At 45.7% G+C, this 25,994-nt stretch overlaps 1 protein-coding gene across 13 annotated transcripts in view; it reads left to right on the top strand.

Moving 5' to 3' along the window:
- Window positions 1-1,840: 1,840 nt before the first annotated feature.
- The window catches only part of ZNF711 (zinc finger protein 711), a 78,288-nt gene continuing 54,134 nt past the window's right edge, over window positions 1,841-25,994 (top strand). For 8 of the 13 annotated variants that reach the window (XM_077827164.1, XM_077827157.1, XM_077827161.1 and 5 more), the window contains exons 1-2: window positions 1,842-2,188; window positions 24,636-24,740. In XM_077827164.1, the coding sequence (XP_077683290.1) occupies window positions 24,662-24,740 (79 nt within the window). In that variant the 5' untranslated portion in view covers window positions 1,842-2,188; window positions 24,636-24,661. Of the gene's footprint in view, window positions 2,199-16,641; window positions 16,700-24,635; window positions 24,741-25,994 lie in introns of all 13 variants that reach the window. The other 5 variants (XM_077827147.1, XM_077827156.1, XM_077827146.1 and 2 more) reach the window with 5 other exon arrangements.

The raw sequence follows: 25,994 nt of genomic DNA, 5'->3' as shown, positions 1-25,994 counted from the left end.
GTGACCAGACAGCCTTTATTAAACAAGTATTATTTATTCAGAACAAAAGCATTACAGAGGAAACACTTCTTTAAAATAATATACAACTTACATGCAGGCCTTAGCTTACCAGGCAGTCACCTATCTTCCACATGGAGATCCTGATAGGGACAAAGGCCCTTTCCACAGGATCTCTCTCTCTCTTGGTCAGTTTCATGTCAGTTCTTGAGTGAGTGTGAGCTCCCTTTCTATGTCAGGCTGGTCACTTTTATACAATTTTCAGTTCTTTGGGTATCAGATTTCTTGAATCAGGTTAAATAAATACATGCAATTTCCTCCAGGAGCTAAGACTCCTTCAGACTTGCTGCCTGCTTAGGGATTCACATCCCCCATCTCAGTGATTTTAGTTCCTTCTGGAACCACCTGTAAATCCCTCATGGATCTAGAATACAATCCCTAGCCCATAATGATAGTTACAACATTTATAAAATGGATACAATAGCCTTTGATTATTCCATATTGCAATAAAATCTGTCATATAAACCAATTTAAAAGTGTCCACAGAAAAAGGGTTGTTCCAATTAACTGAATTGGTTTCTAAACCAATTTAGTTAAATCAGTGCACAAAACTGTTTATAGACTAATCCTAAAGATTTATCTACACTGAACAGTTTTATCAGTATAGTTATACAGTTATGAGAGTGGCTGTTTTTTTATTTTGCTTAAACCACTTCTCGAATGACAAAACTGAAAGGAGAAACTCCTGTATTGGAATAAGAATGTGTACATGAATTATGGCTACGTCTACCCTATGAGCTAAGGATATGATTCCTAGCATACATACACATACTTGCACTAGTTTGATGAGAGCAAGTGTGAGTATAAATAGCAGTGTATGTTCCGATAGGGTTCAGGTGGGCGTGTAATATGGGCATCTTCCCTGTGCCACTACTGCCTGGGCTGCAGAGGCTACACTACTATTTATACCCGTGCTAGCTTTCATTGAGCTAGTGCAAATATGTGTACATGAGCTGGATGCAAAGCAGAACCTTCACTGCTGTTAATGGGAGAATATGGCACTTTCTATAATTAAAATATTATTTGTTCAGTGCCTTATTGTCTTATTCAGTATCACTCGGTGGGAAAACAGGTTCTACTTTAGGCTTATCACTAATTTGGCCCTTTGTTTCTCTTTCCATATATGATTAAGTGGGCTTTAGCCCATGAAAGCTTATGCTCAAATAAATGTCAGTCTCTAAGGTGCCTCAAGTACTCCTCATTTTTTCTTGTTAAATTTACCTTTGTTCTTTTATCTGTTTCCTTCTTTGCAGCAATTACACGTGTGCTTCACTTTTGTTACATTTTTTGTTCCGTTTGTTAAAATGATCACCAAAAGGCTACTTAGCGTTGACGAGGAAGTGCCATTACTAGGCGCTAGAGATGACACTATGGTAAAATGAATAAGGATCAGGGAAGTTCACACAGACTCTGAGATGCTATTTCACGTTGTTTGCATTGTCAAGCAGACATCACTGAAGTCACACATAGACTCCCATTTGTTTGCAGAGATTTGGAAACTTGAGTTACCCAACAAAAGCTGAGGTGCTGCAGCATGTGCATGCAGCCTCCAGGCCATAAAAATGCATCTCTGATACCCCTCTGTGGGTGCGTGTGTGTATGGCTGTAGCTGTAATACCACATCCCTGTGGGGGGCAGCACAGAGCCACACTATCCACCCACGACCCCAAGCCTGCTCTGCATTGGCCCTTTCACTTTGCCCTCCGCTCTCGCCCCTTTCCTGGCCTCTCCCATTTATCCTCTCCTGCCTTCTCTCCGTTTGACCCCTCCGCCCCAACTACCCTTTCTCCCCGGCGGCCTCCAGCTCCCCGCTTTGCTCCCGGGGCACGTTTGAGAGCAAAGTAAGGGCAGCGACTTCAGCCGCGGTTGCTGCGCATGCTCGCAGCTCTGGGGCACGCTCCGGCTCCCAGTGACGTGCGGCAACAGCGGCAGGGCTGGTCGCGAAGCCGGTGGGGGGAGGGGGAGAAGGCCGCGCGCGCTCGCGCCCCGTTTCCTAGCCCAGCGCCTGTGATTGGTGCAGGCCCCGGACCTGGCGGCCCCGAATGCAAGGCCCCGGCGGCGGCGGAGTCGTGCGGCCCGCCCGACCCTCAGCCGGACCCGACCCCGCGGCGCGGCGCAGGGACCCGCACAGGTGAGCGGAGGTGCGAGAGCTGGGCCGGCGGGGGCTGGGAACAATGGAGGCGGCTAGGCCTTAGCGCAGGCCGCGCCCGGGGCCTGTGCGTTTCGCCGCCACCGCCGCCGGGCTTGACCGCTGCCTCCTCGCTCTAGGCGTGTGGGCTCCACCCGCCGGTGGCTGTTCCTCAGCTGGGCCGGAGCAGGGCCCGGATCCCGCCGCCGAGCGGCCTCTCGGGCAGCCATAAAATGGCGGAAAACAAGATGTCGGCGGCCAGGGCGGGAGAGGCTTCGCGCGCGCCCCGGGGTGGGCTCTGCCTGCCCATCCTCCCCGCACCCTGGGCTGGGGGCTGAGTGGCGGCGGCTCCGGTCCCGCAGCCGCCGGGGCTCGGAGCCTCTCGGCGCTGCAGGGGAGGAGTGGGCCTGGCGGCCCGGGCGCGTGGGGCTCGGCCCGGGCCTGGGGAGCGCTGCCCCGTCCCCTGCGGCGCAAGGGGGAGTGTGGCTGGGGCGGTGCGGTGCCTGCCGAGCTGCAGCCCTGAGTCATCACGAGCTCCTTTGTCTTCACGGCTTTGCGCTCGCCCCCCTCCCCCCCTTCCCGAGCACGGCAGGGGGCGCTGGCGCCCTGCGTGTAGCCGCACTGGCACAGCCTCGCGCAGAGTGCGTCGCGCGCCTGCACGCTCGCGAGCCGGGGCTGCAGTTTCCATTCTGAATGTCTGCTGTTGGCTAATAACGTGCCGGGGTCCAGGGGCGAGAGCTGTGGACAGGTCCCCTCTGCGCTGTCCATCTATTATTGCGGCAGGGTGTGCGCCAGCCCTCTGCGCGCGCACTCCGGTCCGTGGCTGCGGTCCCCTCGCAGTTCGTCTCACGCGCTGCCGCTGTTCAGCGCGCCCACTGTTGTCTGGGATGCACATGCATGCGCCATTGCTAGTGCCCACCGCGCACCCGTGCCAGTCCTCTGACCACACACTGGTGACTCGTCTTTGAGGTGTTCATGCGCAGGCCTTGCCAGTAGTTAGCACACATACCTCTGTCATTCTGGTGCCTAGGCACATGCCCTGCCAGTGTTTAGCAGGCATACTCCTTTCTGTTATTTTCACGTGTGCACTTTTATGTCCTCCTGGTACTCTCACGTTCAATCCCATCTGTAATTGTGGATTGTTTTATGAACATGCCTGCCTTCTTTTGTGCATATGCACACAGCTTTCTGGTTTTCAGCAGTTACACGGTGCTCTGTCATGGTCTGAAGTTTTATTATTTCTTTAGTTGTCATATATATTTAAAATATTCAGGAACTATATGTAGACCTAAAATTAAATTTCTAGTATTTCTTGCCCAGGGTGGGCAATTTTTTAATTTGAATGGACAATACAGTATTTTTTTTCTGATTTTGTTATGGTAAATGAAGGTGAGGGAAATAGATTTCATACCTAACTGGTAAATTTTCATTACTATTTTGCAGGCTGATATTACATACTATATTATATCCAATACTAATTTTTATACTACACTGTACATTCCTGGGTAAGGTTGATATTAAGCTATGCATTATTTTCTAGTTTAGACTTTCCTTTGCTGGCTTTTTGTCTAGACAAGTTAGTTCTTGCTACATTTACATTTTCTTAATATGTTGCCATGTTGTAGATGTCTACAGTACGCACAAGGAAAAAAGAAAATGAGTTTGGAATGTGTGTTAGAGCAGGGGTTCTCAAACTTGTAGTGGTGACCCCTTTCACACAGCAAGCCAGTGAGTGCGATCCCCCCCTTATATTAAAATTAAAAACACATTTTTGTATATTTAATGCTGTTATAAATGCTGGAGGCAAAGCAGGGGTTGAGGGTAGAGGCTGACAGCTCGTGACCCCCCACGTAATAACCTTGCAACCCCCTGAGGAGTCACGACTAAAGCTGCAGTTCAGTCATGAAGATCATCAAAGTCATGGTTCCACGATCTCCATGACTTTCGCAGCTGGTGTGGCTGATCCTAGAGCAGCTAGCCCCAGGGCCAGCTGCTCGGGCACCCCGCAGTCAGCTGCACTGGGTGCAGCTGGAGCCATCCCAGGGGGCAGCCACACCAGCCGCTCCTTGGGCAGCTGGCCTTGGGAATACCTGAGTAGCCTTCCCAGGGCCAGCTGCTGCTTGGGCGGCTGGACAGGGGGAAGCAACCGAGCAGTGTTCCTGGGGCAGCTGGCCCCAGGGAGTGCCCGAGCAGCTAGCCCCAAGGCCTCGGAGCAGGGGTGGCGGGGGTCAGTAAGTCCCTATGGCCAGTGCAGTTGTCAGCCCCCAGACCCCCACAGCAGCGGTATCTTGGGGCCACCCGGAGCGGCAGCGCCCAGGGCCTCAGGAAGTGCTAAGTTTTAGTCAGGTGGGGTGTGTGTGTGTGTGTGTGTGTATATATATATATATATATATATATATATATATGGTAAAAGTTATGGACAAGTCACCGGCCATGAATTTTTGTTTATTACCTGTGACCTGGAACCTGGCCTTTAGCACACAGCTGAGCTGGGCCGCAGCTGTGTGCTAATTGGGCCGCCTGCGAGTTGAGAACCAGTGGTCTACGCTGAAGTGCTACAGCAGTTCAGCTGCACCACTTTAACATTTTAAGTATAGATCGTCTGTTTTGGAAATTGCTCCAGTTTCAACAGTTGATGTTGTAGTTGTGCCAGTGAAAGCCTCCAAGGGAAGATAAGGAAAACTGTAATTTGCACCAGCTTAAACTCTTTCACAGTGCACATTGGTGCAAATCACAGCTTGTATACAATTAGTACTAGTGCAGCCACATTGTTGGCTGGACACTAACTGTTGAAACTGGAGCAAAATACCAACATACGTAAGGCCTGAGTGTCATCAGTTGTTTCACTGGAATCTAAATCTTACTATTCTTAATCTTTCCCAACTATTAACAGGATTGGAAATTAGTTTGTCTAGCCTGGATTGTCTTCTGATTTGTCTTCGTTTCATTACCTAACCTAGTTCTAGGCAGTATTTGTACTTGGGAAGTTTATGTATGTGTGTTTGTTTTTAAGCACCTTCCCTATAATCTAGTCAGCTGTAATTTAAGGTAATTGATGATTTTTCATCTAAAACTTTTCAGAAAGGGCGGGGGGGGGGGGCGAGGAATGGAAAAGTGTGGTCAGGAAATTGCAGGATATTATATTTATTGTCATTGCCATTCCATTGGCAAATGCCAATTGCCATTTATAGTCTAGAATTAAATCTGATTTAGTTACAGCAAGTATATACTGTAGCGTCTGTCATAAAAATAGATTGTATGGCTGTAACTTAATTTGACAATTTTTTTTCAGTCAAAAACTGGGAGGTGTAAGATTCCATATGTTTTTTTAGTTAGATAATAACTAAAGGACCTAATCCTGCAGTTATAACATTCAGAATTACCACTGAAGTCAGGAGAAGTTGTAGTGTGAATTGATTTCAGGATTGGATGCTTGATGCATAAATATTTTAATTTTTCCATGGAGACTCTGTGACTTTTAATTTTTGATAGTATTGTCAGTGGTGCTAGGAATCTGGGTGGGGGGAGTTATGGGGCCAGGCCCCCTTACTAATTTTAGGGCCTGCCTTAGTTGTGTTTAATTATAAGGCATCAGGGTGCTGTGTTTTGGTCCCCTTATTTCTCACCTGGGTCTAGTGTTGCTGAAGAACCACCCTGACACTTGAAATCCAGGATAAAGCTACACTGCTGCCAGTGAGGGGAGGCTGAGGACATTGAATTCCCCCTCACACCCAAGGCTTTTGCTCTTGCTCAGAGTTCAATGGGAGGGAATGTGTGGCCAGATCACTTTTAAACTGAATCAGTACAGCTGATTCCAGAGTGGTCTGAAGCATCACTCCAGTTGTGTGCTTGCAATGCCACTGAAATTTGACCCATCTGCACCTTTGAACAGATGGAGGGGCGGCCTGGCCAAGTTTTTGTCAGTGGTGTTGAGATTGGGCACATGGGGTCACAGTACCACTCAAATTTGGCCCAGCTGCCCCTCCTGCTAGATGAAGGGGTGGCCAGGCCAAATGGTGTTGCAGCCTGGCGCACCGGAGTCTGTTTCTGTATGGTGGACTGCAGGTGAGTCTGCCAAGAGCTCAACTTCTGGTGTCACTGGCTCATGCAGTGTGTGGGTAAGAGAGGGGGCAAATCTGAATTGGCACCATTGCTGCAGGGTGTTCTTTCCTCTCATCTGTGATTGGTAGGGGGTGAGGGTGGGAAGGATTGAAGCTGAAACAAGCGACTTCAACTCCTGATTCCTGAGGTAACTGGTCCAGGCAATATTGTTCTCTCCCCCCCCTCCCTCCCCTTCTCCCTCTGCACAGGGAATGGGATGGGAGGCATGGCCTGCTGCCTGTGGGGTGGAGGGGATTCCAAAAGGAGGTAAATGTGTGTGTTCCCTATAAGGAGGCCCCTTTTCACTGGAGTGGTCATTTGGGGAAGCTATGGAAATTCTCCCCCAGCCTCAGGAGAGCTCATGGTGATGGGTGTTGATGGGAAGTATGTTGAGCCCCTTGAGTATCCCCCCTCATCTCTCGTCTTGGAAGGGGGGATGTATGGGGAGACCCCTGGAATATTCCCCCTCACTTCTGATCAGGGAAGTGGGGAGAGACTTCTAGAAATACCTTCCTTCCTTGTCCTTACTAGGCATTGGAGTGTTTAGGAAGGATCCTCTGCAATACACCCCTTCGCAAACATGCACACCTTTTTCTAGGCTGGGGGAAGGTGTGTGACATGAATACAAAAATAAATAAAAGCAAAAGAGAAGTGTTATACCCCCTCCTCAAAAGACAAAACAGCCCAAAAGCTACAGGTGGGAGGGGGCATCAGTTCAAATGTTAATACTGGCACACAACTTTTTGCTATTTTGTCAATACTGGCACACAACTTTTTGCTATTTTGTCAATAAAAAACCCAAAACACATTCATTGAAAGTGGAGTTAAACAAGCTGGGAACGAGTGTCCCTGATCATTCCCTTGGCTGCATCCCTCTCCCCGAGCCTTCATCTGTGTCTCTGTCAATTTAGATGGGAAGCTCTTCTGTCAGGGACCTTGTTTTTCCTACATAAAGTTTAGCAAGCTTTGGGCATGATAAAAATACCCTTCTTTGACTTGAGAGACCCACCCCTTTTCTGAATATATTTGGGGGAAAGCCTTTAATCCTGGGGGAGTTGACTGTCGCTTTTGGGGGGATATGGGTAGGTTGTAACTTGAGGGTAGCATTTCTTTTTGTGTGTGTGTGGGGGGGGGGGTAGCTTCTGCTGAGATTGTAGATGTTTTGTTCCACAATTTAAATAAAAAATGATGGTATCCATTCTAATGAGCAAGAAATCCAGGGTAGGATCAGAGCAAATTCTCAAAGGCCATTATTCTTTGCTACAGGAACTTGAGCCTTTCTTCTAAAAATAGTTCCCGTCTTTCATTAAGGGCCCCTCTAAAATTCCCCCAAAATTCAAGCACTGATTGTGGGCCTATCAAAATATTATTTCTATTATACACCTAAAGTTCCCAGTCAGGATTGGCATCCCGTGTGCTAGAAGTTGTACAAACAGAATACAAGAATGTCTGTGCGTCTGAGACCTTATAATCTAAATTTAAGACCACATGCAACAAGTTGATTTGAACAAACAGTAGGAGTGATAAGGGAGAGAGAGGATATGGGTGACATTGTTCAAGTGATATGATTATATTCAATTGGCCTCTGCATATTCCCACGTGTGGGATTGGTGCCTCCTGGGGTTGAGCTGCAGAATCTTCTGGTAAACACTCTCTATGGGGCCACTTATTCCTCCCTCGCTCTTCACCAGTATGGGCCTTAGTCACCCCTCAGACCTTGGCTACACTTGCGAGTTACAGTGCTATAAAGAAGCCCCGGGCGCACTAGCTCACTACCCATCCACACTGGCAAGGCATGTAGAGCGCTCTGACTCTGCAGCTACAGCGCTGCTGGTACTCCACCTTGGCGAGTGGAATAATGTTTGCTGTGTCCCCGCTGGAGCGCCACTGCACCAGTGTGGACGCCCTGGTCCTATAGTGCACTCTGATTGGCCTCCAGAAGTGTCCCACAATGCCTGTGCTAGGCACTCTGGTCATCACTTTGAACTCTACTGCCCTGCCCTCAGGTGACCAACCATCAGACCCGCCCTTTAAATTCTCTGGGAATTTTGAAAAATCCCTTCCTGTTTGCTCAGCCAGGCGTGGAGTGCTGTCAGCAAATCTTTCCAGGTGACCATGCCTCCGCGCCAGGCGAGCCCCAGTATAGAGCAATGGCGAGTTGCTGGACCTCATCAGTGTTTGTGGGGAGGAAGTTGTCCAGTCCCAGCTGCGCTCCAGCTGTAGGAATTACGATCCCTTCAGGCAGATATCCAGGGACATGATGGAAAGGGGCCACAACCAGGACGCACTGCAGTGCAGGATTAAAGTGAAGGAGCTGCGGAATGCCTACCACAAAGCCCGCAAGGCAAACCGCCGCTCCGGTGCTGCCCCCACGACCTGCCATTTTTCCAAAGAGCGGGATGCGATACTTGCGGGTGACCCCACCTCCACTCTGGGGACCACCATGGACACTTCAGAGCCCAGAGCAACAAGGCAGGAGGAGTAACAAAGCGGGAGCGAGAGTGCTGAGGCAGAGGAAGACACCCTGGAATCCCTAGATGCATGCAGCCAGGAGCTTTTCTCAAGCCAGAAGTTCTCGGCCATCTGTGTTATCACCGTCTGAAAGGCTCTGTAAAGAATCAGAAAGAGGCCACGTAGAAGCAAGGAAGACATGTTGCATGAAGTAATGCAGCATTCAAGTAATGAAAATCAAAAAGTGCAGGAGTGGCGGGAGAGTGAAAGGAGGGTCCGCCAGCAGAATGCGGCTCGCCGGCACCAAAGAACGGAGCAGCTGCTAAGCATCATGGAGCGGCTGCTAAGCATCACGGAGCTCCAAGCGGAGTCGATACAGGCACTTGTAGCAAAGCAGGCGGAGCACTACCGCGCCCCCCCCACCCCCCTGCAGCCGTTGTCCCAAAATTCTTTCCCTTGTGCCCCCATGTCACTTCCAACCCACTTTCCCCAACATCCGGGTTCTTACCGCCACCAGCTGCCTCCAACACCTGTAGCTTCACCACCCAGCCCTGAAAACTACGAACCTTACCCACTGCGCTCAACCCCTATCACCATGCAGTATAGCCATCCTGAAGTGCAGCACTCATTGCACAGCACTCCAGACAGGACATACGCAAATCTGTGATTGTACCGTTCCACACCCCTTTGCCTTTTCTGTTTCCCAAGCAGTTGTGTCTCTTTTCAATAAATGGATTTTCTTTTCAATAAATGGATTTTTTGGCTTTGAAAACATTCTTTATTATTGCATAAAGTAAAAGATACCTTAGCCCAGGAAAGAAACAGGCACTGCAAGTCAGCGTAGCAAACACAGATTCCTACTAATATTGGAACCGCTGCACTTCACTCCTGTGCAGGGCACCAGACATTACTGGTGGCTTTCAGCCTCAAATTGCTCCCTCCAGGCATCCCTAATCCTTGCAGCCCCATGCTGGGCCCCTCTAATAGCCCTGCTCTCTGGCTGTTCAAATTCAGCCTCCAGGTGTTGAACCTCTGAGTTCCATGCCTGAGTGTATCTTTCACCCTTCCCTTTACAAATGTTATGGAGAGTACAGCATGCAGCTATAACCGCGGGGATGATGTCATCGGCCAGATCCAGCTTCCCATACAGAGAGCGCCAGCGGCCCTTTAAATGGCCAAAAGCACACCACAGTCATTCTGCACCAGCTCAGCCTGTTGTTGAACCGCTCCTTGCTGCTGTCAAGGCTCCCTGTGTAGGGTTTCATGAGCCACAGCATTAAAGGGTAAGCGGGGTCTCCAAGGATCACAATGGGCATTTCGACTTCCCCTATGGTGATCTTCTGGTCTGGGAAAAAATTCCCGGCTTGCAGCTTCCTCAACAGGCCCGCATTCCGAAAGATGCGTGCGTTATGTACCTTTCCGGGCCAGTCTGCGTTAATGTCAGTGAAACGCCCATGGTGATCCACAAGTGCCTGGAGAACCATCAAGAAATACCCCTTCTGATTAATGTACTCTGAGACTAAGTGGGCTGGTGCCAGAATTGGAATATGCAAGCTATCTATCCCCCCTCCACAGTTAGGGAAACCCATTTGTGCAAAGCCTGCCACAATGTCATGCACATTACCCAGAGTCACGGTTCTTCTGAGCAGGATGCGATTAATAGCCTTCCAAAGTTGCATCAACACGATTCCAACAGTTGACTTCCTCATGCCAAACTGGTTAGCGACCGATCGGTAGCTGTCTGGAGTTGCCAGCTTCCAAATTGCAATAGCCACCCGCTTTTCCACCATCAGGGCAGCTCTCAATCTCGTGTCCTTGCACTGCAGGGTGGGGGTGAGCTCCTCACACAGTCCCATGAAAGTAGCTTTTCTCATCCGAAAGTTCTGCAGCCACTGCTCGTCATCCCAGACTTGCATGATTATGTGATCCCACCACTCAGTGCTTGTTTCCAGAGCCTAAAAGTGGTGTTCCACGGTGGTGAGCATGTCCGTGAATGCCGCAAGCAAGCAAGCGTCATATGCGTTACTCTAGTTGATATTATCATCGGAGCTCTCCCTGTCACTTTGGATCATAAGGAATAACTTGACTGCCAATAGTGACTTGCTGGCGAGACTAGTCAGCATACTCCTCAGCAGGCCAGGCTCCATTCCCGCGGACCAAAAGGGAAGACAGAGCGCAGAGTACAAAAAATGTTGAAAGATGGCACCAAATGTGGACGGAACCAAAGGGAATGCTGGGATGCGAACCGATGCATCACGGGGTGTTGGGAAAGGACTCAGAATGCCCCGCACTCCCCACCCCCTTCCCACAAGCCACAGCACCAGAATAGGCGGAGGTGTTTTGTGGGATGGATGCCCATAATGCACTGCTCCCAATGCCCTTGCAAGTGCCGCAAATGTGGCCACGCCAGTGCGCTTGCAGCTGTTAATGTGGACAGACTACAGCACTTTCCGTACTGTTCTCTACGAAGGCGGGTTTAACTCACAGCGCTCTACATCTGCAAGTGTAGCCATGCCCTCAGTTCCTTCTTAACCACTGAAAGTGCAGTAAAGTCGGATTGCACGTGGTGTTCTCAAGACTTTTTGACATTCTTTTTCTTCGGCCCTTTCATACTATTTTTGGTTTGGTTAGTTTGCCGGTTAGTTTGCCAGTTAGTACAGATTTCTGTATTTAAAAGAACAGAAAATACATGTTACCATCTGGGCATAAGTATCTGGACCTGCTTTGAGCAGCAGAGCTGTGTTACCCAGCTGAAGGGGAGTCTCCTCACATCTGGTCAAATAAGTCTGGCAAATGTAAGTCCAGATTTGACTTTGGAGGTCTGCTAGCCTACATGGCTCAGTGCCCAGCTTGGGCTATATGCAGTTCCCCACTTTTAATTGGCTTATAGAGCTTAGTGCCAACGGTCTACCACAGTAGACACAGCACTGCTGCCCATGGATCTTTCTGGGTTTACTTAATCTGACACCAAGGTCTCTGGATTCTTCCATGTTAACCCAATTTAGTGCTGAGGTCTTGGCATTTTTGACATAGGACTGAGTCCCTGGATCCCTCCAAGTCAACCTAATCTGGTGCCACGGTTCCATCACAGTCAGCTCTAGTGAACCAGAAGTGGCTTAATGCCCTCTCTAAATTGCATTAAGGTCCCCTGATCTATCCAGGTTGACTGAGTCCATTTTCTTTGATCTGGTAATGTGGTCTCTAGTGAACCACTTGATGAAGAGGTTCAGTGCCCATTGTACCATTAGTGTTTCCACAATAGTCTGAGTCATTTGAGGGCTTGGCTACACTTGTGAGTTAGAGTGCATTAAACCAGCCCCGGGAGCCCTAGCTCATTCCCTGTCCACGCTGGCAAGGCACGTAGAGCGCTCTGACTCCACGGCTAGAGCGCTCCTGGTACTCCACATCGTCGAGTAGATTAACACTTGTTGCGCCTTGGCTAAAATGCCCGGGCATCAGTGTGAACGAGGTGTTGCATTACTGCACTCTGATCAGCCTCCGGAAGCGTCCCATAATCCCCTTAAGTCAAGTGGCCACTCTCCTCGTTGTTTTGGAATCGCCGCAGGAATGCGGATATGCCTTTGAAAGCTCCATTTCTGACAGCCGGCATGCTTATCTGCCCCAAGACAAAGCAACCATTACTGTGGAATGCTGTACGTGAGAGAGAGAGAGAAGGGGGGGGGGGGAGTCCTGCGGCTGTCTGAACTTACAAAACAGCATGCTGACATGTTCTCAGCCCCCCCAACCCACTCTCTTCCCCCCCCCCCGCCATATACACACAACACACTCCCTGTCACACTCCACCCACCCACCCATTTGAAAAGCATGTTGAAGCCACTTGCATGCTGGGATAGCTACCACAATGCACTGCTCTCTGTGGCCACACCAGTGCGCTTGTAGCTGTCAGTGTGGACAGATTGCAGTGCTTTCCCTACTGCTGGTTTAACTCAAAGCGCTCTACATCTCCAAGTGTAGCCGTGCCCTGAGTCCAATACCCAGGTGTCTACACCATTGACTAGTGAACCACTTTCTTGAAGTAGTCCAGTACCAATGTAAGTGATGTTAAGTTCCTGGTTTAATCTGTGTCAACAAAGTCTGGTGCTGAGCATCCAGCACAATTAACTCTGATGAGCCACTTGCTTGAAATGGTTCAGTGCAAAGAATAAGCAGGACAATGGTCCAATCTCCTTGATGAACCATCAATTTAAGTGGTTCTGTACTTAACCCAAGTGGCAATAAGATGCTTAGATCAGTATAAGTCAACATAGGGTGTGATGAAATACATCCTAGAATACTTAAGGAACTGGCTGAAGAGATCTCTGAGCCATTAGCGATTATGTTTGAGAACTCATGGAGGATAAAGGAGATCCTAGAGGACTGCAAAAGGGCAAATATAGTACCTGCCTGTAAAAAGAGGAAGAAGGACAACCCAGGGAATTATAGACCAGTCAGCTTAACTTTGGTACCTGAAGAGATAATGGAGCAAGTAATCCATCAATTTGTAAGCACATAGAAGATAATAAGGTGATAAGTGTCAGTCAACATGGGTTTATCAAGAACAAATTATGTCAAACCGACCTAATATCCTTCTTTGGCAGGGTAACAAGCCTTGTGGATGGGGGGAAGCTGTAGATGTAACGTAACTCAAATGTAGGGTATGTCTACACTTACATTTTATAGCGCTCTAACTTGCTGGCTCAGGGGTGTGAAAAATCACCCCCCTGAGCACAGCAAGTCCAAGTGCTTTAAAGCGCTAGTGTAGACAGGCTCTAAACACTGGGAGCCAATCCTCTTGTAGAGGTGGATTACCAGGAGCGCTGGGAGACCTCTCTCATACTTCAAAGTGCTGCTGTGGGAGCGTTCCCGCAGCAGCGCTTTGAAGTTTCCAGTGTAGACATACCCATAGTATCAAAAGCGTTACCATCTCACATTACCTTCTCATAAATAAACTAGAGAAAAATTGTCTAAATGAATCTACTGTGAAGTGGGTGCAAAACTGGTTGGAAAAGGTGCTCTGGAAAACTCAGAGAGTAGTTATTAATTGTTCACAATCAAACTGGAAGGGCATATCAAGTGTCCTGCAGAGATGTCCTGGATCCAATTCTGTTCAGTGTCTTCATAAATAACTTGGATAATGCCATAGGGAGTACGCTTATAAAGTTTGCAGATGCCACTAAGCTGGGAGAGGGTTGTGTTTTGGAGGAGAGGATTAGAATTCAAAATGGTCTTGACAAACTGGATAAATGGTCTGAAATAAATATGAAATTCAATAAGGATAGAGGCAAAGTACTACACTTAGGAAGGAAGAATCAGTTGCACAAATAAAAATGGGAAATAACTGCCTGGAAACAGAGGTGGTGCTAGCCCATTGGGTGTCCTAAACAGGAATACTCCCCCAAAAAACATAATAAAAAGTGAATAGGGGACCCCCTTGAGCTGCTTAGGGCCCTAAGCAATTGCTTAGTCTGCTTATGCCTAGCACTGGTTCTGCCTGGGAAGGAATACTGCAGAAAAGGATCTGGGGTTTATAGTGGATCACAAACCTAAATATGACAGGTTTCAGAGTAACAGCCGTGTTAGTCTGTATTCTCAAAAAGAAAAGGAGTACTTGTGGCACCTTAGAGACTAACCAGTTTATTTGAGCATGAGCTTTCGTGAGCTACAGCTCACTCTGATGAAGTGAGCTGTAGCTCACGAAAGCTCATGCTCAAATAAACTGGTTAGTCTCTAAGGTGCCACAAGTACTCCTTTTCTTTAAACCTAAATATGGGTCAACAAAGTAATACTGTCGCAAAAAAAGCAAATCTCATTCTGTATTGGCGGGAGTGTTGTAAATAAGACACAAGAAATAATTCTTCCTTGCTACTTAGCACTGATAAGGCCTCAACTGGAGTCCTATGTCCAGTTCTGGCCACCACACTTTGGGAAAGGTATGGACAAATTGGAGAAAGTCCAGAAAAGAGCAACAAAAATTATTAAAGGTCTAGATAACATGATATATGAGAAAAGATTGGGAAAAGTGGGTTTGTTTAGTCTGGAGCAGATAAGACTGAAGGGGGACGTGATGATGCCCTGCATATTCGAATATGTAAAAGGTTGTTATAAAGAGGAAGATGATAAATCGTTCTCCTTAAACTGAAGACAGGACAAGAAGTAACAGGCTTAAATTGCAGCAAGGGTGATTTAGGTTGGACATTAGGAAGAACTTCCTAACTGTAATGGTAGTTGAGCACTGGGACAGATTACCTCGGGAAGGTTGTGAAATCTCCGTTATAGGAGGTTTTTAAGAACAGATTAGACAAACAGCAGTCAGGAATGGTCTAGATAATACTTAGTCCTGCTTCAGTGCAGGGGACTGGACTAGCCGACTTGTCGAGGCCCTTTCCAGTCCTACATTTCTGTTATAGTTTGATGCCAAAGATCCAGCGCTGTTTATTTGAATAAACCACTTGGTTTTTATATTGCCTCTTTTTACAGGGCAAACTCTAGACGTGTTACATACATTTTAAAGTAAAAAAAATAATAGAACCCTGTACAACAAGTTCCTTAAAAGCGTAACTGGATGATAACTATCCACACTGTTTGTGGCCTCCATAAGACTAATTACAGATACTACTCTTTCTTGACAATTCTTACACCTCAGTCACTTATGTCTCCGTTCATACAAGATGCAGAACGGCAAAGTAACAACGTGCCCATCAGAGAATTCCCATCTCACTTTTCTTACTATTTACGGTAATATTTCAAAATGTGGATTCTAATGTTCACCTTATTTTCCAGACTTTCCAAGGTTTGTGGATTCTGTGAGAAATGAAATCTCCCCATCAGAGCTCTAGGGGTGAGAGCCATTTGTGTAGCCTGAAAAACTTTAATCAAGGCCAAAGACTTATCTGCCAGAGAAAGTGTCCAAGCAGGTTCATGGAAAAGAGGTTTTGTATAACAGCACAAATGTCTTTCTTAGGTCTTAGTCTGGCCTTACGTGTTAAGCAAGGGAAGAAAGTTCCAACTAGGACTGTTTATTAGAGAATGCTCCTTATGTCCAGTGTTGATCCTGAATCAAAACAGGACCCAGTGTCATTGGCAGACTGCCCTATCTTGAACTGGAATGGGGAATTCCTACGTGTTCCCTTATTTTGTTGGCGTGAGATATCTCTCTCTGCAGGGCAGTCGGGATGGAGCCAAGATGTTGACAGTAGTTGTAACCAGGTCTTTGCAGTTTTATCTTCAAACTACTTAGGTCTCATGCTAGCATCACTTTCCAGTTTACTGGGTCTTGTGTGTTCAGGTTAGAGTAAGAATGTCCCTCTGAGCCTGAATCTTCTTACTTTGACAGCCCGACTTCTAGATTGCTGAGATGCTTGATAAGAGTGTTCTTTAGAAGTCTAATGGATCTTAATGAAAAGTGGAAGCTTTTTTTAACCAAACAAACTTTTCTTTAATGTTGCTCTGTGTTACAACTTGAACATTAAAAACTGCATTTTGAATTTCACCAGGCTGCATGGGTTTTGATTTCAGCTTCTACCCTCACAAGCTCTGGCAGCAGTCTTCATTTGCCTTAAGATAACCTAGTTTATGGATGGGTTGTTCCACGTACTGATAGCTTGATGGCTGCACTGAGGGGTTTTCCTCATGTGCATGTATCTCTTTTCTTTTGGGGTCAAGTCTTGTATCACAAAACTCTTGGGACCTCTCATCTGCTATTTGCAGAGTATCATCTGTGAATAGGGCATTCATCTTAGCCATAGATATCTTAGTGAGATACAGGCCAAATAACTAATTCTCTATATAAACGGTAGCCCATATAGGAAATGTGATTTGGTCAGTGTCATACTCCCCACTTTCAATCTCAGGTCATCTCTGTTTCGATTTTATCAGGCCTCTATTATGCTTGTGTTTCCACAAGTCTTTCCTACATCCTTGTTATGACTCATCTGGTCTTCAGTCATTTGGAACTATCAAAAGGTATTCAGCTAATCCAGAGGTAGCATCCCTGTCTCTTTCATGGAATTTGTAAAGCTGTTGCTTGAACAAAAAAATTGTCCTTGGGGGAGTGAAATTGCACTTGCTTCTAGGTCTCTCTTAACTTTCCATCTAGAACTCATGCTTGCTTTTTTAGTTTTTGCAGTCCTTGTTCATCTAGAACTCCTCCGCCAACCTTCCTAACAGTTGTACTGGTCTAATCTCTAACAGGTAGTACTGTACTTGGGGCCACTAGAAGAAAAAAAAGAAAAGTTACTTACTAGTAGCTGTTCTTCAAGTGTGTTGCTGCTACATATTCACACTCCTCACCCATCTTCTGAACCTCTTTGGAGTCTCTGGTCAAGAATTCTGAAATTAGGGAAAAACTGATGGGCAGTTCGAGCCACTGACCCCTTCTATATTATTAAAACCTAAGGAAGGGGAGAAGGAGGGCTAAGGGACTTCAACAGGCACTGTTCTCTAGAAGATTTAGCAGCTCAACACCAGAAGGGGCCAGCCTCATATCTGGGAATATGCAGGGCAACACTCACGAAGAACAAGGCTGTGTCTACACTGCCACTTTCAGCGCTAAAACTTTAGTCATTCAGGAGTGTGAAAAAACACCCCCCTGAGCGACAAAAGTTTTAGCGCAGAAAAGTGCCAGTATTGACAGCACTTTATCATAAAAGCTACCACCCCGAATGAGGGATGTTTATTTTTTATTGCCGGGAGAGCTCTCCCCGGTGATAAAGCATGACTACGCTGCCCACGTCACAGTGCTGCCACGGCCACGCTGTAATGTGGGCAGTGTAGACATACCCCAAGTTACTGGTAAGTAACCCCTCTTTAGTACTGCACAACTTGATAGCTTCTGATTATAGTTGTTTTTAAGACTTTTGCCTGTGATTATTTGTATATTTATAACTCAGCTGTTACTGAACTTTGTAATTAGGAGATAACTCCTGATCCTTGAGAAGGGGTTACCACCTATCCTCGAGTTAGATGATTACTTTTAAAACAAACACCTATAATGGACAGTAGTGAAGTAACTGAGCTTCTGAAGCCTCCTGCTCTCCAACAAAGTCCCTTACAGCCAAACGCTTCCATCAGCAAAAGTTCAGAAAGGGTGGAGTATATGGGCAACACAGGGTTGTGAAGGTAGTTTCTGTGTCCAGAGAGGTAGTATTGGGGCCCCTCACTACGACAGTTGTCCTACCCATGGTACTGCAGTTCTGGAGGAAGTTGTCCAGTATGGCACTAGAGGAGTATGCTAGAAGTCTACTGCCCCATTGCATTTTCCCTTAGTATCTGGATCCAGGAGGTCTTGGCTGGGGAGCTCCCTTAGGTGCAGCTGTCTGACTCTAGCTGCCTATTAAAAGGTATAATTAATGGCATTGTGGGCAAAAAAGTACCTAGTCTAATACTGAAGTTGTGGTGCACACAAAATGCTGTGGAATCAGATTGCTAAGCAGGATCGGTATTGTCATTGGCCCAAGTACAAATTTCAGGAATGACAGCGTAGCACTTCTGATTTTTGCAAAGCTTCAAATGAGATCCTCAAAAAGTAAGAGAGACTTCAGTCATAAGATTTCAGCTATCCATGCCCACAGATTAGCCTGTCTTGATATCCTTAAAATGTTCCTAACTTGGACTACATCTGCTCAGTTTCTGTAATATGTTCCAAATGGGTGCTAGCCAAATTATTTATTATTTGTATTACTATAGTATCTAGGAGCCCTAGTCATAGATCAGGACCCTGTTGTGCTAGGTGCTGTACAGACCGAACAAAAAGAGTATCCCCACCCCAAGGAGTTTACAGTCTAAATATAAGACAAATCAACAGACAGACAGAGTAGAAGGAGTCAGCACTGATAGGTTTTAGTCTCAACACACTAAAACAATTCTCAAGTTTTTTGTAGACTTTATAGCAAAGGAGATTTGAGAAGGGACTTGAAGGTGAATAATGAGGTAGCTTTGTGGATGTTAATGGTGAACATCTCTCATGTATATGGCAGCAACAGAGAAAGCACAGGGAGGTTGTTTGAAAATGTAATAAGGGGCAGTGGAGGCTGGCATCGTGGGTAGATTAGAAGTGAGCGTTGATAGTGAATGAGAGAGAGGACGTGGGGATTGGAAATGAATATAGGCAGCTTATGATTATTGCTTTGTGCCCTGACCTGACTAAAAATCCACTGTACATGGTGGATGGCTGAAATATCTCAGAGTTGAATCAATTGCATCAGCAGGGGATTGTAGTTGCCATCATCTTTTTGAACTTAAACAATTAAATTTAAAAATGTTTTCCAAATAAAGTCCAAATTTAAGATTGGGTAATATTTTTTTGAGATCCAGAAGTCCCAAACCCCGGCAGGTGCCTCCCATGAGGCTGAAGCCCCGAGTCCCAGCAGGCGCCTCCCACAAGGCTGCAGGTACGACCTGGCGCTCAAACTTCTGAAGATTGTCGTAGCAGCTCGGAGAGTCAGTAAGTTTGGCCACCCCTGCAATATAGCTACATGAAACAATTTGAGAGTCTATTTGAACCAAACACAATCCTTCAAAATTTGGAAATCTGACCCTAGCAAATATAGGAATAACCAATAGAAAGGACACAAATTACAGCAGGCAATAAATGGGAAAATAGAAGGGCTGAAATGGATTTCTAAGAACAGACAAAGAGATTCTTAAAGTACATTGGAGGCAAAGCCTGCAAAAAAATTGATGGGTCTGCTGGATCACCAGGAGCTAAAAGAAGCAATTAAAGAAGATGAAGACTTCGCTGAGAAGCTAAATTATTTCTTTCAGAGTAACAGCCGTGTTAGTCTGTATTCGCAAAAAGAAGTACTCCTTTTCTTTTTGTAAATTATTTCTCTGCATCTGTCTTCAGTACCAGGAATGTTGGGAAGATACCTACCCCAGACTTGTTCTTTGCTGGGAATAAAGGTGAGGTGCTATTGGAGATTGAGATGTTGGGAGAAGGAGATGTCTGGAGGAAATTGATAATTTAAAAAGCAGCAAATCACCATACCCAAATGATCGGCAGAATTTTAAGCATTAAGTAGCTGAGCCACTAACAAAAATATGAATTCTCTCATTAAAAACAGCATTGTTTCAGAGGATTGGAGGCTATCAAATAAAGCTATGCATTTAAAAGTGTGTAGTGTTGAGCAGTGAGACAGAAAATTTGTAGACAACACCAACTTATTTAGGTTAATCAGAGAAGATGGTGAGGAATTTCAGAGACCTAAAACAAGCTAGGTAAATGTGCAAATTTAAACTACTTGTTCAGCGTACAGGATTCTAAATTAACTGAATCAGCTCAAAAGAGGAATCTGGGTGTCGTTATAGACAGCTCAATGAAGAGTTCCTCAATGTGCAGTGGTGGTCAATAAAGCAACAAAGATGCCTTAGGAATGGGATAGGGAATAATACAGAAAATATAACGCCTTTTCTATAAATCAGTGGTGCAATCTCGTCTGGAATACTTTGCAGTACTGGTCATCCCAGCTCAAAAAGATACTGTAGAACTGAGGGGGGTCAGAGACAGGCAAGAAAAATGATCAAGGGCATGAAAAAATTACAAATAGAGATTGAAGAGGTTGGGATTATTTACTTAGAAAGGAGGGAGATTGAGAGAGGACATGATAAAAGTATATAAAATAAAGAATGTAGATCAAAAATGTTTTTCTCCCTGTGTCATAACACAAGAACAAGGGGACATTCAATTAAAAGGTGGCAAATTCAAAACCAGTGCTTTTTTCTTTACACAACATATAGTTAGACTGTGGAACAAATTGTCATAGGAAATCATTGAGGCTAGGAATTTAGCAATATTCAAAAGGGATTGGACATTTGTATAGATCATATCCAGAGTTGTTACAATTAATTATAATTTTGGAAGAGATATTAAAGATTATGCATTAGTGCCTAAACCAGTCTCTCATTATTGGAAACCTAATGTGGGAGGCAGATTCTCTGATCTGGCCACAGAAGGGTTCTTACACTTTCCTCTGAAGCATCTGAAGTGGACATTGTCAGAGAAGATGTCTGTTATTTAGATATATTATTGTAGCACCTAGGAGCTGTAGTCATGCATCAGAATCCCATTGTAGTAGGTGATGCATAAATATGGGCCTTTCCCCCAATAGTTTAACAGACAGGAAAGTACAAGAAAATAATGAGACAGAATTGGTCGTCATGATAGGTAGTGGTATTAGCACACTAGTGACCTAACAATTGTCAAATTTTTAGTATGCATCTAGTTGTCAGCTCAAACTCTAATCGGCTAAAACAGCTCTTAATCCTCCCTTCCATCACCACCATTCAATCCCTAGGTTATGGACAAGAGTATCTTCAACTAGGACCTCTCTAGGTACTCACCTCCAGGCTATGTCTAAGTTTTGCATATTCTTTCTGCGTACCTTCTCTAAGATACAGCCTTTCCTGTTTATCTACAGAGCTAAAACTCTTGTCCAAATTCTCATAGTCTCTTCTCTCAATTATTGTAACATCTTTTTCTCTGATCTTGGCAAATGCAATCTTGCCCCGCTGATATCTGTTCAGAATGCTGCTTCAAAGATCATTTTTCTAGCCTGTCACTTCAACCATGTCACCCCTCTCTTTGCATCGCTTTACTTGTTCCCTCTTTATTATATCAAACTTGTCTTCGTTTTCATGGTCTTTTGTGACCTATCCTCACCCTACTTATCTTTCATTCAGTATCAAAATACTGACTCCCACCTCTGATGAGCCCATGATGTCAGCTTCCATAGCTCACTTTCTAAATTTTCAGACACCTTTGTGCTTTCCCATGCTGCTGCCCATGCTTGGGAGAAGCACTGTATAAACATCTGCAAAACTAACTCATTATTCTCCTTTATAATTCTTCTTAAAACTCCTTTTGACATGAGGCCTACAGAAAACTTAATAATGGGTTGTCTGTTGGTGCACTCAGACCATTGCCTGTCATGCCAACTATGAAGGGGCACACCCACACACTGACAGAGAGGGGACTAAGGAGTTCCTCTGAGCCTGTTCAATGCCAACAAAGCAAACCTGCAAAGCTTGTTCTGTCTGGAGGTGGGAGCTTAAAAGGGAAAACCTTCCACAGGAAGCCACCCTTCCCTTCCAAACAGGCCCAGTGAGGAGACAGCAACAAGGGTCACTGCTCCCAAAGCTGCATGAACCAGCCTCCAAGCAGCACGCCCTAGAGCAGGGGCGGGTAAACTTTTTGGCCTGAGGGCCACATCGGGTTTCCAAAACTGTATGGAGGGCTGGTTAGGGGAGGCTGTCTCTCCCCAAACAGCCAGGCGTGGCCCGGCCCCCACCTCCTATCCGACCCCCCCGCTCCACCTCTTGCCCCCAACGGCTCCCCCGGGACTCCTGCCTCATCCAACCCCCCTGTCCCCTGACGGCCCCCATGGGACTCCTGCCCCATCCACCACCCCCTGCTCTCTGACCACACCCGGACCCCCCATCCCTGATCCCCCCTGCCCCATCCAACCCCCCTGTTCCCCGCCCTCTGACCACCCTGACCCTTGACCACACCCCCGAACTCACCTGCCCTCTATCCAACCCCCCCGACCCCTTACCGCACTGCCTGGAGCACCGGTGGCTGGCGGTGCCACAGCCGTGCCGCCCAGAGCACCGGGTCAGGCCGCGATTCTGCAACTGTGCTGCCCAGCCACCCAGAGCGTTGTGCCAGTGGCACGGTGCGCTGAGGCTGCGGGGGAAGGGGCAAGCGTCCCAGGAGCTCAGGGGCCAGGAAGGAGGGTCCCGCTAGCTGGATGTGGCCTGCGGGCCATAGTTTGCCCACCTCTGCCCTAGAGTAAGGGCTGGAGGTGGACCCTGTGTAAACTAAGCCAAAAGGGCTGACCCAGGAAGACTGCCTGAGTTCCAGGTCCCCCTTGCTTTTTTAAAATTTCCGACAGGTTCCCTTCCCCCATAAGGGAGGAAAGAAGGGAGAGTACTTTTCTTGTTTGTTTGCTCTAAGTCTCCCCTGGGTGTCTGCCGGTGGGGGGGGAGGGCAGGGCAGGAGAAGAGACAGTACAGGGGCCTGAAGCAGGGATCTGGGGGGACCCTGACCTATACTGTGTTATTGTTGTCTTGTGCTCCCCCATCTGCTTGTATCCATCTTGTGTCCCTTGTCATATACTTAGTCCCTGTCCCTATGAACTTCCAGTCTGTCTTTTTGTTCTGTTTGTGTGGCGCCTGGCACAATGGGAACCGGTCTGCAACTGGGGCTAGACGCTGTTGCAATTCAAATAAAAATAATAATGCCTTGTTCAGCTGCTATTCATGGTATAACTTGTTGTCTTCCCTGCAACAGCTAAATAGTTAACTCCAGTTGGTACACTAGAGTTATTCCACTGGAGCTAGCAAGCTGGAGTGAGAGTGACCACACTGCAAAACAACACACTGCAGAGTGATTTGATTAGCAGCACAGAATGATTGAATTAGCAGGGTAGTTGGATTAGCCATTGAGCTGTTATAACTTCATCCCCACAGCATTACTAGCTCCAGCTTCATCACCATTTGAACTTCAGCCCCTCATCCGACCCCTCTCCAGCCCCCTCCCCCATCTCTGATGGATGAGCTAGCTTACATCTTAAAGCACCACTTAACTCCACCTAGAGATTTTCTTTGTGGACAGAAGTTGGGTTGGGGCAAAACTTGAGTTATACCTCCAGCTAACAAAGCAATGAAAACAAACCCATAGGAGCTACAATTTGTCAGATTTTATCCTCCAACAGAAGGGTTAGTGTGCAGCTACTGACAGATTTTTATTTTAAAAAATCCCTAAGAAAGTTATATATAAACATTTTTGGAAAGCACACACAACCTACCTGGAAAACTCTCAAAAGCAAAGACACAAAAAGTCTTCTACACTACAGCTCTCTGCTCCACCTTACTAATACTACAACTACAATATGCCACAGACCATGCCTTGATAACTTAAACCAGGTATCCACCTGGAATGTTAGCTTCCATCATCCCCTTTAACTGCCTTTACAGCCACAACCCTTTCCCAGACTACCCTCTCTCATCACAGCCTTCTGCTACACCAGATGTCTACATGGTTAGTGTTGGGGAAGGGAGGAAATAATCAGGTAAAAAGTATGTGCAGAAGGATGAAAATGGGACAGAGTTAAGGTTTTGGTGCATGATCTGTAGCGTATTGCAGTTGTAATGTTAAAGTGTATGCTTGTGGGTTGAATGTGTGTGCTTGTTAGGTGGCTTACCTTTGATTTCCTTATTTTTGTGGGTAGGTAAGTTGTATGTGTAGCAACTCAAACTGCTTCATAACAGCTTTTTGTGTGTCTAATAAGATGTAGGTAACTGTCTTCTGTTGCTAACTAATACTTGGCACATAATTTGTTGCTATTGTCAGTAGTGCTTTAGACATTTTAATGATCTGTCATTAGTCATGTTGTGGGGAGAATTTCAGAGCATATTTTTATATTCTACTCCCAAAATAGATACAAAAGGTTTGGGCTCAATTAGTACCCCTTGAGGTAAAGCTATGTGTCTGTCTGGAGTTCTGAGTGTTAAGGATGTTCCAGTAGCACATTCTAGGTAAATTTTTACAAGTTGTAACGTAAACAGTGCATCACAAAGTTTTTACTTGTTTGCTTTTGTAACTAAGCCCAGTCCAGCAAATACTTGCAGTTGCTTAATTTTGCACACTTCAGTGCTTTTTGACTTTATCAGGCTACTCATGGATGTGTTTGCAGGATTGAGATCTAATACAGGATCATAAAATAATATGACAAAGTGAATTGTGTAAGGTAGCATCTATTTTTTTTCCTTCCGTTTTTCAGGGACACATTTCCATGTCTGCACGCATGGACTTATACGGAGTGAATCAGACTTTAGTCCAGTAGAGCTAAACAAACATTAATATGATATGCATTTAATATAAATTACAATTTTGTTTTTACAGCTATTTGTGAAAGAGCTTAGCTGACTATGGATCCAGGTGGTGGAAGTCTTGGATTGCAGTCACAAGAGTCCAAAATGCCTCACACTATGATTATGCAAGATTTTGGTAAAACATTTTATTTTTAAACATTAATGCACAAAATGGGAGAGATCTTTTTAAATAAAACATATTTTCTACATCATTGAATGTAGCTCAAATGTAAGGTTAACTAACGGTTTATAATAATATTTAGTATGTATTTAATTTTGTCTTCACAATGCCATACAGAGGCAGTCCTTCAGGAAACAAGCTATACGTATCTGAATTCCCACTTTTATCATGTGGAAAAAGTCTGCTTTAAAAATTTCAGCATTAATTCTGGATGAAGTAGAACTTCAGTGAGTTGACTAAGGGGCAGTTTGTAAAAAGTGCTGAACGCCTCCTCCGTAGTGCTGAGTACCCTCAATCCTCATTGATTAAATGGGAATAGAGGCTTTCAATAGCTTACAGTCTGAGATCCTTAAACAGAGAAGGTGGTTCAACAAGATCTTTATCTTAAAAGGCAATGTGACGATTTTTTTTTTTAATTGCTGTTTCCTTTTGATATGTTAGGATGGTAAAAGGACAGGATTTAGCCTGGATTTAGCCTTTCTCCTCCTTTTGGAACAGACAAGGCCTCTGGGCTCCATGACTGGCCAGCAATCTGAGAGATTTTCTGACAGATCTTGGGCTTCCGCATTAAATCTTAGGCTCTCCTGGAGCATAATGGCTTGAGTCCCTTTAGATCCATGTTCTTATGATCTTCCCACTAGCTGCTGTCTGAATTCCCTCTGCATGCATGCCTGTGTATAGAGAGGAAATCAAAGGCCTTGTGTATGCAAGAAAATTGTATCTATTTAGCTAATTATGTTTAGAAGCTCCTAAATTGAAATGAATGTCCAGCCAAGATGTTGCATTGATTTAACTAAAGCAGTTTCTAAACTAATTTAGTTAATTTGCTACTGTTTTCTCATGTAGACAGGGCAAAAGTAAGATAATAGGGACTGTACCAGCCTCCAGTATTGTGGGAGGAATGGTACAGTGGGCAGACATGACTGTCTCCTGGACCTGCAGGTCCCTAACTCTGCCATCTATCAACAGAGAGGGTTTTTTTATTATTATTATTTTATTTATTTGTATGGGGACAACCATTCTGCAGAGCTAGTATTAATGGCATAAGTCCTTGGAATGTACCAAATTAATTACAATTACAATAAAAATGGAAAATATTATTTACCACCTTCATTTTAAAAGGGCATATGTTCTTGAATCTTTTTATTCATAACGATTAAAATTATTGTTTTTATTTAGGCTTTAAAATAATTGGATATTTCTAACGTG

Source organism: Eretmochelys imbricata, chromosome 9 (genome assembly GCF_965152235.1).
Source record: "Eretmochelys imbricata isolate rEreImb1 chromosome 9, rEreImb1.hap1, whole genome shotgun sequence".
NCBI classification, from domain to species: Eukaryota; Metazoa; Chordata; order Testudines; family Cheloniidae; genus Eretmochelys; species Eretmochelys imbricata.
The sequence above is the reverse complement of the archived record's forward strand: the minus strand, read 5'-3'. Positions and strand labels throughout refer to the sequence as shown.